General features: G+C 31.8%; 1 protein-coding gene across 5 annotated transcripts; it reads right to left on the reverse strand.

Moving 5' to 3' along the window:
- Window positions 1-549: 549 nt before the first annotated feature.
- LOC137821373 (transcription factor TGA9) lies at window positions 550-7873 on the reverse strand. Of its 5 annotated transcripts, none has more exons than XR_011082789.2 (13): window positions 7489-7839; window positions 7166-7317; window positions 6947-7035; window positions 6564-6643; window positions 6068-6298; window positions 5195-5242; window positions 4981-5040; window positions 4800-4877; window positions 4661-4706; window positions 3428-3699; window positions 2125-3106; window positions 1099-1241; window positions 550-886 (listed from the first exon to the last, which is right to left on the reverse strand). XR_011082789.2 is itself a non-coding variant. In XM_068625957.2 (13 exons), exons 2-13 carry the CDS (start codon window positions 7273-7275, stop codon window positions 799-801), a joined length of 1464 nt encoding a protein of 487 aa, XP_068482058.1. In that variant the 5' UTR covers window positions 7276-7311; window positions 7489-7873; the 3' UTR covers window positions 550-798. The 5 variants fall into 5 exon arrangements, 4 of the variants coding, with proteins under 4 accessions (XP_068482058.1, XP_068482049.1, XP_068482041.1 ...); XM_068625957.2 differs by having other exon boundaries at window positions 2885-3106; window positions 6564-6640; window positions 7166-7311; window positions 7489-7873; XM_068625948.2 differs by having other exon boundaries at window positions 2885-3106; window positions 6564-6640; window positions 7489-7873.
- Window positions 7874-11299: the final 3426 nt, after the last annotated feature.

The raw sequence follows: 11299 nt of genomic DNA on the forward strand, positions 1-11299 counted from the left end.
ACATCACAAGATATATAATAATATTCTTTATAAAACTATTTTTTATGAGCCAGTTATTTTAACGAATAAAAAAATATGTTCCTCACTGTTGTGTCGGTGAGATCATTATTATATTATACGAAAATTGAAAAACTTAAGCAGCTCTATTTTAGAACATATATTACTTGTTAAAGACAAACGCGTAATTCCAAGTTGATTTTCTTTTCAAATAAATTAAGATATAATTCCTATTTGTATTTTGTGTTGTAGTAACAAAACCACTTCAAATAAACGAAGAGACACAACCCTATGCAAAACCAGATTCTTAATTCTTATATAAATATAAACAACCTCTTCTTTCATAATTTGTCTCCTCTGCATTAAATATTATATATATATATATAGGATTATTCTCCACTTGCAACCAAAACCACTTATAAATGCAACTTCTTCCACCAACTTGTGCCACCTTATATTTCTAAGTTCTAAAGTCATTAATTAATTTAAAATATGGTGTGTGTGTGAAAAAGAAAATTAAAAGTAGCAACTAGCTAGCTACAATAGCATCAATTTTATGCAAATTTGTGTCATGTACTTTTATGATTAAACTTTTGTACTCTTCCAGCTAAAGTAGAAAGCCTCCTCATCATTCACTTAAAACTCGAATTCCATTTACATCAAAACACAGAGGCACAGGAGCAGAAGATTGAACAGAAAAAATATATATATTAATTAATTCTTCTTGATGCTGACACCCTTTCCTTTCCTTCTAAAGCAGCTCAAAGAAATCCATTTGTCAGGTTTCAATTACATCATGTTTCAGAAATTCGAGAACTGATTCTGAGAAGGTTGAACCATTTGCAATTCCGTTGTTGTTTGGCATGAGTTATCATCACTCATCAAGCTCCTGTTCAACCAAATCACAAGGGTCTGTCACTTTTTTTCACTTCTTTTTTGAAATGATTTAACCTATATTATCAATGCTGCATATACAGTTCCATAGTTCTCTCTCTCTCTCTCTCTCTCTCTCTATATATATATATATATATATATATATATATATATATATAGTGTTGAAACTTGAAAGCAAGAGAAATCAACAGAGTGTGTAAATCTTACTCTCGTGGTCTTGATGCCCAAAGAGAACTTAGGGCTCTTAGACGGCCATAATACTCTCCAATCACAACAAAACATCTTGCTGCTTGTCGAACTGTCAGTAATCGACATAACTGGTGAAGGGTTTGTTGTCTCAAATTATCAGCCTTCAATTCATATAAACACCAATTTTTTATTAAATAATTGGGTGAGAATTGAAACAATATCAAGTCAGAAAAAAATTAAGTGTGGTGGTAAATCAATTCATTAATTAATCAATTATATATTTGATCATTTTTATAGTATAATCAAACCCCAACTACCCCATGAGATGGGCCCTAGCTAAAACTGGACAACACCACTTTGTTTTCAAAGGGTATGTATGAGCTTGTCTTATCCATGAACTAATTAGACTTATTCTAATTAATACACCTATAAAATAGTGTATTCTCATTTTGTTTTATGACACTGGAATTTAATCTAATCAATTAGGAATCACTTGTCAATTTGCTTTTTAAAATACTCATGATTATAAGTCTACCTAGGGTTTATGTATAAACATCAACCCGTCACTGTCCATAACCAACTTCTGATTGAAACATCTTGAGATGAAAAAACTACATCAAATCAAACATTTTGTGAACATGGATGCACCTTAATTAAATATTAGTAGCAAAATGATCAAGTTATAAACTAAAATACCGAAAACCATTTTGTATTGATAAATACGTGTCTAATTAACATGGAGTGGGTGTTCTAAGTCAAACCAATTATTTATGGGAAATTATTAAGTTATTTAATCATATTGAAATAAGTTGTAAATAGGATTCATTGTAGCTTGAGACAATAGAGTCTACCTTTCCATGATGCTTATCAAAGAACTTGGTAGTGTCTATAATTATAATTTGACAATTATTACTCATAAAATAAAGGGTATATTTCAAGCTTTTGATTCTTTGACTTTCTGCATATTTTACAAGTATAAGAAAAGGTAAAAAGGAGTAAATTACTGGCATGTTAAATCAAGTTGAAGTGAGAAGAGGGTGTGACCTAAGATACATGCTCAAGTTTTCTTTTATATATGACGAGGAAGCATTGCGGCGCAAAACATGCAAAGAGAGGATGAATAATGAATGAGCAAAAGAAACACAATGAATTAGACAGTAACATTTCATCAACTACTGCTAAAACCACTTCATATAGACATCATTATTATCTGAAACGTGTCATGGATTAATGAGATGTGATCCTTAGAAATGTTTCAACTCATCTGCAACAACAACAAAACAATGAACCTTCCAATAATTTCAAACACGCCAAGTTTTTCTTAAACCAGTTGCTGTTTGAAAGCTAGAAATCCAGGGATGAACAAGTCACCTATGAATTCAAATTTAACTTTGACATGAGTGTACGAACAAGTCACTCTCTCTCTCTCTCACACACACACAGTCAAATGGAAATTTTTGCATACAAATAACTTTGACACAGATGTCACCTGAAGCTTTACGTCAACCTCCCCACCAAATTGAGTGCATAAAAATTAAAGCATTACTTTAACACTAAGACATAAGAAAAATATAGCCCTAGCTATATATAAGATAATGTGATCGATCAATCAATTCAATAATATGACATCTTTGCTTAAAAAGTTACCCCCTCCCCTTTTTTGTATACTATTTACTAGATTTTTTTTTTTCAGAAAAGAACACTATCAATTAATCAATAAGATAACTCATTTATAGTGATTTACTCATATAATCTTTCTATATATATATATATATATATATGTATATATATAACACTGCTTTACCTGGCCAACAAATCCTTCAAGGTTGGCAAGCTTGGCCATGGCCGCCACCATCTGTTGCACGCCGTCGGCGAGGGAGCCACCGGCGATGGTGTCGACGAGAGACTGCTGAAGCTGTTCAAGACCTTGAGTGAGAGCCTCTTCTGCTTGCAATGAAGAATGGCGGAGCCCACATATGCCCATGAATTGCTGCTCAGCTAGGGGCTCCAACTGTTGCATCAACATCTGACCAAAATAACACACATAACTTCATTCATTTATTCTTTTTTTAATCACATGAACTAAATTATACGTAAAAAAGAAAATAGGGTTATTTTGTTAAGAAAAACAAAACTTGTATGAGAAACAGTTCTTATACTACATCATTATTATTATTATTAATGAACTCTCTCAACTGTGTTCATGTTCAAAAAATGAACAGATGTATTAACTGATATATATATATATATATATATATATATATATATATATAACTAAATTTATCATAACATTGATTGAGAAAGATGATGTTAAGGGGAAAAAAAGTGCATAGATAATAATACATACTGTGATGAGTTCTGATGGTCTAAAACCACCTATCCAGAGGAAGCATCTCTCAGCTGGTGAAGTCCACATGCCATTGATAAGATGAAACACATCTGTTTTAGCAGCCACCCCCTTCAGCCTGAAAACCTCATCATAATGAGACAGATATCCATCCACAATCACTCTTAGCTCGCCGTCTGAGAGCGGCGCCTGCAGTCCGGTCCGGAGCTCCGCCATGTGCCGGTGGTCATCTTCTAACCATCTTGCATACTCCATGTCAAACATTGCAGCTCCTACAAGACCTCAATTTGTAAAGCTCCATTTTCTTACATCAATAATATATAGCTGCTATATATATATATATATATATATATATATATATATATATATATATATGTTGCTACTCTTTTTGGTATGGAGTATAGTCTTGTTAAAAGTTAGAAACTGGTAATAACTGACTAAGTACTTATAACAAATTATTTTTCATATGATACTGATTTTATATATGAAATGTAAGAAATGATTATACTTTTGTATTAAAATGTAGGTTGTCTCGTGAGTGGTGCAAATATGGTTTGTAATGAAACAGACATAGCAGATTCATCTTCTGAATAAAAGAAAATATATAAATGGATTAATCATCATCCTTGCATTATCTAAGGAGGTATTATCATTGTATGTTCAGAACTTTTTTTTTGTCTGAAGATCATGCTCTTTTACTAAAAGTGGAAAAAGCAGTTATCATGGATCAATAATTCGCTGAAAAGTTAAAATAAGCTTTATCTGCATGTTTAGAAAGAAAGGATCACACAGTTTTTAATATGTTAGCACGTAAGACCTTTTTAGAATAATGATCCACTGTTTTTATTTTATAATTTTATAATGAGAATTCAAACGCGAATTAGGCCACAGATTTTGGTCAAACTCTGAGACTTGTCCACCTGATTCTAGATTTTGAAAGTCCATTTCAAAATCAAAATTTGACTTTTGATTTTGGCTTCAAGGGACTAAAAATGAAGTTACGTGTAAATAACAGCAATTGCTCCCTACTGAGTCTCTTAATTCTTTGTTTCATGTTCTTCTTTCCAAACTGTAAAAGCTGTTCAAAAGATCAGACCAACAAAATCTTTGAGGTACTCATTATACCAGTTTTTCCATAATGCACCAGAAAATTATGACGTAAAACCCACTTCTATCTTTGATCTTAGAAAATGAAATTACATTTAAGAAACAAACAAAAGGAACAAAACTCACCAGAACTTATACTTCCACCAGCACCACCACAACCCATAAACACTCCCTAATAACACAAATAATAATCATCAGAAGAAGTCAATAAATAATTAAAAAAATTATGCAATATTGTGAGTGTAATGAGAGAGAAAAGAAGAACCTGAGAGCGAGCCCTTTGAAGGTCTTGTTCAAGATGTGTGAGCTTTAATCTACTTGACTCTAGTTGCTGCACATAAGCCTATTGCAATAGAACAGCACATTTACGCAATGTGTCTGAGGTTATATTTTTTTTACTATAATATACGATATTTTTTCTATTTTTATCAATTGATGGGACACACCTTTTTCCTGAGACGGCTTTTCCTTGCAGCTTCTCTGTTTTGAGCTAAACGTCTCAGTGTCTGAATCCAAAGCAAAAATGAAAATCTTGACACAAATCCCATGTGAAAAATCCAAAAAAATAACCAACCTTGGAATATAATATATATATATATATATATAAATATATATTAATATTATATATAGATGTGTGTGTGATTGTGTCATATTCAAAACCTTTGCATCAAGTGGCTTCTCTGATGTGGAACCAGCAGCTCCTTTCCTCTGAATAAAAAGAACCCCAAAAGAAAAAGAATTAAGGGATTTGAAAGGTGAGAAATATATAGAAAGATGAACTTAAAGGGACTTAAAAACCAGAAAAATTGTAGATTTCTAGCAAAAGCAACTAAATAAGTCAGGAAGGAAAATGAAGAAAATTGGTCAACGTTACTCAAATTCATCCTAGCTTTGAGGTTGGCTAAAGCAAAGCTGAAAGAGATGCCATGCTTTAAAACATGAACGCAAAGATAAAATAAATGAATGTGATTTGCTCACAGAATGTTTGGGAGGCATTTCTGAATGAAAAGGCCCTTTATTAGGCAATTTCTCTTGTGGTGGTGTGCTATCAATATGATAAGGGTAGAAAAAAGCATCTTTATCTGCCATTGTGTTGGTGTATAGTGTGGTTTTGATTTAGATTTCTAACACTACAATTAAATTGGGAGAAAGCACAAGTTTTTTAAAAGGAGGACTAGTGAAGTGGGAGTGGGTCACTGTTAAAAAGAGAAACATTGATTGATAAGTACTGAAAAGATTCTCAATTTGTTTTTTTGTTTGTCACGTTCATCTTTCCCTCTCTCTCTCTCTCACTTTCATGTCAGACATTCATCAGAAAATCGTTCAGGAATCAGAGAAACTCTGTGTCTCTTTGATTTTCTGAGGGCTGTTGGGATCTGTGCTGAGAAGATGTGCACAAAGAGGGAAAGAGAAAGACCAACCAACACAGTAATAATAATTGCCTTTAAAGAGGTCAACTTTTCCAGTGTTTTGGGGACATCGAAAGAGAGAAACTGAGAGATTAACAGTGGCAACAATAGTTATTTTAAGAACCTTTTCTTGTGGTGATTTGGCTGCTGATTGAGTCTGTGATGTGCCTGCTCTTGAGGCATCAGCTGCTGTCTCCTGTTGTTGTTGAAGCTGATCAAAAGCCTGTTGATGATCTGAAGAAGATGCTTTTATGCTTATGGGAGATTCTGTTTCAAATTGGAGCTCAGTTTTGCTTGAAAGAGTGTTCACTCCTGATCCTGAATCAGTGCTTTCCCCTCCTGACTTTGAACCTCCCTGTGTAAATCCACCATAAATTTTGATTCAAATGTTCAAGACCAACAATATAGTAATCCATTTCTTTGTTTCATTGGCTAGTACTTAATTAACCAAATTGTGAAAGATTATTTAGACTTTTGAAAATGAAGATTTGAATTGAGCCATATCCTACTCAAATTTTTTAAAAAAAATGAAAAGGTTGGGATATTGTTGAATTTGTGTTAGTTGTAAACATCTCTGGATATGGATTGGTCAAAGATGGAGAAGTGAGAGAGAGTAGTACTCTTGGGGTTTGCTGGAATCTCATTGGCCATGAAGGGAACATTTCCAGTGTGGCTGAAGGCCTGCCTGTGAATAAAGCTGCTACAATCACAAAAGAAAAATCTCAGAGGATCACCAAAAATAAAGGCTTTATGAGCATCAATCATATGAAAAGGTGGAGGAACCTAATCCTCCTTTTCAATGGTCATGGAGTCAGAACATCATGCAAGTTTCAAAGATTATGCCATCCAAGTTTATTATCATTTTGGTATGGGAAATGGTACCCCCCCACTCAGCTCTTTATACATATTCAAACCTCCTTCCTCCTCCCACTTCTTTCCTCTCTATGCTCACATCCATGACCATCAAAAGGAGAACCATGGAAAGAAAAACAATGAAACATACATGATTTGGCTTCATCACTTCTTATCTTAATTCCTGACAGAGCAAAAGCCTCTTCCAGCTCTCCAAAATCAAAAGCAGACCCTTGATTCCTAAAAAACAAAGGGTAAAAGAAATAGAAATTAAAACAAGGCATATATATAAAAATGAAGAAACACCATATGTCTGAGAAAATCTTCCAAGGGACATGGTGCTGAGATGGAGAAATAATCTAATGAATACATTAGCCCTGATGCTGAGGTATTAATCCCATGAAGAACTCCATAAGGGACATGGTGACTTGAAGGTCCTGACTCAGACAGACCCGTTTCTCCAACTCTTTGGCCCGCCATGCAAAGCTACTTAGACCATTCTCACCTTCTCTGAAGCTGAAACTGAAAGGCTCTCATTCAGTAGAAATAAACTCAATTCACAAGAACAAAACTTGGTAGCCAAAGCCGATGAATATAAAAATTGTGTGCATGTGTCCATATAATATATATATTATACACAAATATAGAGAATTGTGTGTATGAAAACCAGGTAGTCTTATGACTTTAAATTACCTCTGCTTTGTTTGGAATTCAATGGACAAAAAGAATACTATATGGAGAAGTTCACACAGTAAAGAAAGATCAAAGCTTTGTTGTCAAAGTAAAATATATAAGTTGCCAGAAGAAGAGGGTCCAGTCTTTTTCTCATGTATGCTCATCCTTGCAACATTTTATCTTTCATGGGGTGTCTCTGTCTTTCTTTTCTCCTTCTCTAGGAAGAAACCTGATTGATAAGTGTGTTTGGCTTGCTTTATCACTGTCCCTAGTTGTAAATACTTCGATTCAGTAACTCATCATGTGGTAGTGTGGTACCACAAAACTTTGTCCAAGCAATTCACCAACCTTGTGAGTTGTGTCAGTCTCTCTAAGCTTGTGGAGTTTCAAAGTCTCATAAAATAGGTCATAAAAGTTAGAATTGTATTCTTTAATCAAATTCATGTTTCACTTTCAGGTGTAAAACAAATTATTAAAAATTTGAGTAAATTAAGGAAGTAAAACTCTTATTTTGATTGAAAAATAACACAAGGATATTGTTTTTAAAGAAACCATTTTGCTTAGTATTTCTAATGCGTTTTCAAAACATTTTCAATCTATTCCTTTTAGATATTGATAAAAATATAAGGAATATGTATGTGTTGTTTTACTTTTAAATGAACCATTTTGATCGAATGTACCCTTGTACCAAACATGCATTTACTACATTGCATATGCAAGATCTAAATTCAAAATCACTTTTATTGGAATAACTTTTTCTTCCTTTTTATTCATGCTTTTAGTTCTAAAAGAAAAATTAGATAACTATCTTTGGTATTTGGTCTGAATGAAAATACAAGAATGATAGAAATGAGTGGAAGAAAATTATTTGATATGAAAAAGAAACGGAAAATTATAAAAAAAAGAGGTTATTTTTTGTTAGGGTGAAGGAATGAATTATTCTAAATTTATCATGAAAAATATATAATATTATATATGTGATGTCATATATATGTTATATATATGTGTGTTTTTTTATATATTTTGTACAAGAATTAGAACATCTTTAAAATACTTTTTTTTTTATATAAACAACAACTAATTATATATGTAGACGATGTGTAAAGTTATTGAACTTCACCATTTAAAGGTATGATATAAAGCAAATCAAATAAAAAAAGTGTAAAGTCACGTTGTTTGGATAAAGAAAAAATAAGTAAACTTGAATAAAAAAATTAAAATAAACATAATTAATGTGACCGAAAAAAAATACAATAAAGTGAATCAATTAAAGCATTAGTAAAGTTGTCATTTCTATCCTTAAATTTGTTTTTTTAAATTTCAACTAAGTCTTGTATTGTACATAAATTATATGCAAAGAGTTTACTTTCTTCCCATCTTTTAATTTCTTATTCTCATATATTTAATAGTTATAACTTGAAGGTATGTTGACCTCTTGCAAATCAATCGACAATCTAAATAATTGAGTAATTGTTTTTTCGTATTGAAATTTCAAATGTTAAAATAACAACTCTTTCATGAAAAAAAATAATAATAATTATCTATCCTAATTTTTAATTCTGCTAGCCCAACCCAGAAGAAAATAAATGATTTTTTTATGTTCTTGGCTGCATAATTAGATGGATATGTCTCTTCTCTCATCTCTCACCTTCTCTTCTTTCACCTTTTCATCTTTATTTTACATTTTCAAGATAATGATTCACATAATAAATATAATGCTAAAATGACTAAAATAATTACTAATAAATTTAATATGAAATCATTTTTCAAAACCAGACAAATATTTTTTTTTCATTTGATTTGTTATGAAAGAAATAAGTTGTGCAGGAAGAGTGAGTCCTACTCCACTCTCTCTCTGTCTTCTCTAACCGACTGTGTTATCTTATTGGTTCTGTGGTGGGGGCTTCCACAGGCCCTCATGTACTTCATCAGATAAAGTCATGCATTCATTTATGGAGGAACACAACATATGAGTTCTACTACACCAAGATGAGACAAGTTTTTCTTTCTTTTTTTCCCTTTTCCTTTTCTTGTTAAAGATGGCAAAAGAGAAAGATCTAAAACTAAAGCTCATTTTCTTCACCCTTTTATAACCAATTTCACTTCTTTTTTGCAACAACCAAGAGCCATAACAAAGTCACTTCTTTTTACACATCACACCCTAAACTTGTGCTCATGCCATTTCAACCAAAACCATTAGAATAATATTCCACAACCACACCCACTTTCTCTATTTAATCCCACCTCTGAGATGGATTTGTTTGGTATTTTCCCCTTCGTTCATAGGTCAACATCCATTCCCTGTCACCACCTAAAACTATGCCATCTTAAGATTCTTTTCCACTCATACACATACATGTCTGCAAACCAATATGGTACACAGTACAATCATGAAATCAGTTCCAACTTATTTTCATTTTCTGTCTTCATTACTCTCATAAATCCATACTTATATATCTATAATCTGCAATATGTGTTTTTCTTCTGTCTCTCAAACACTATCTTAAGCATCATATTTCATCAGTTTCAGCAGTATTCACAAATAAATATATGATGATGATAACCCTATTGAAAATCACATCTGTCATAACTTCTGTTTGATTCACTGCACAGAACTTTGCATTGAAAAAATGCTATGAAAATGTATGTGCTGATTAAGATGAGACAGAAAAAGAAGGATGAGGGAGACATCTATGCAAATTACCCGATGAACCCTCTAAAGTGGTGAAATCAAATATTAAATATATATCTTTGTGCTCATCTAATAACACCTTTTATAGCTTCTCACCAATTATTCCCTCATGATTGGTCATTATAAAGGTGGTGATTTGGCTGAAAATACAAATTCTCTAACACAAACTCTATGAAAGATTAGGTCAATTTATATTTTTAAGTATGTATGTACCTTTGTTCCCAATATACCTTACAACCAACCACCAATGTTGATCACATGCAAATGTTTGATTGTTCCATAAATGGAGCATTTATTAGCTTGAGCCGTAATTCTTTGAGAGAGGTAACTGGTGTTGATTCTAGAAGAGTTAATTATTCATTTGTTGATTGTGGTGTGCTATATATTATTATGCTAAGTCATTTATTACTTGTGGTCTAAGCAAGTAAGTAAAGGAACATACATTGGTGTTTCTTTTGCTGATAACTTTCTCTTTTTTGCTTCTGGCTTTGGTAGAGTGACTATTTGCATTGATATTGACATTGAGCAGTGTGTGTGAGCCTTTGGAAGAGCAAATAGAGATGGAGTGTGTGGGAATTAGCAGTCATGAGATGGACCCATCGAGAAGACAATCAGAATCTTGAAATGACCCCCCAATTTTTCCAATAATTTATATCTTCTTTAAATGAACAAAACATCTATCAGTTATTATTACTAGGATACTATACAAAAATTACTAAATAACAATACATACCAATCAAATTTAAAAACAACAAAATTACTCATTATATTTTATATACTAAAAAATTGTTGGTATCTGAAATTGTTTATATTATTAATAGAAAATTAGAATATGATTTTTAAATTGGTATCTAAATTAACTAGAAGGTTTTAACTACTAATATCTTACATTCTAAAATAGTCTTTTAAACTAGAATATAAGAAGTTAGTAGTTAAAACATTGGTAGTTAATGGTTAGATATCATTTTAAAAACTATTTTATAATTTTTTATTAATAATAATAAAAACTAAGTTAGATATTAATAATTTTTTTAGTTTATAAAGTGATCTTTAATTTAATCAATATAGTAACTAATTATTTTGGTCTCTAAAATTAGTCTTTATGCAATGATTTTGTTTCGTAGTGTAAAAACTAAT

Source organism: Phaseolus vulgaris, chromosome 11 (genome assembly GCF_051622355.1).
Source record: "Phaseolus vulgaris cultivar YP4 chromosome 11, ASM5162235v1, whole genome shotgun sequence".
In the NCBI taxonomy this organism is placed as follows: domain Eukaryota; kingdom Viridiplantae; phylum Streptophyta; class Magnoliopsida; order Fabales; family Fabaceae; genus Phaseolus; species Phaseolus vulgaris.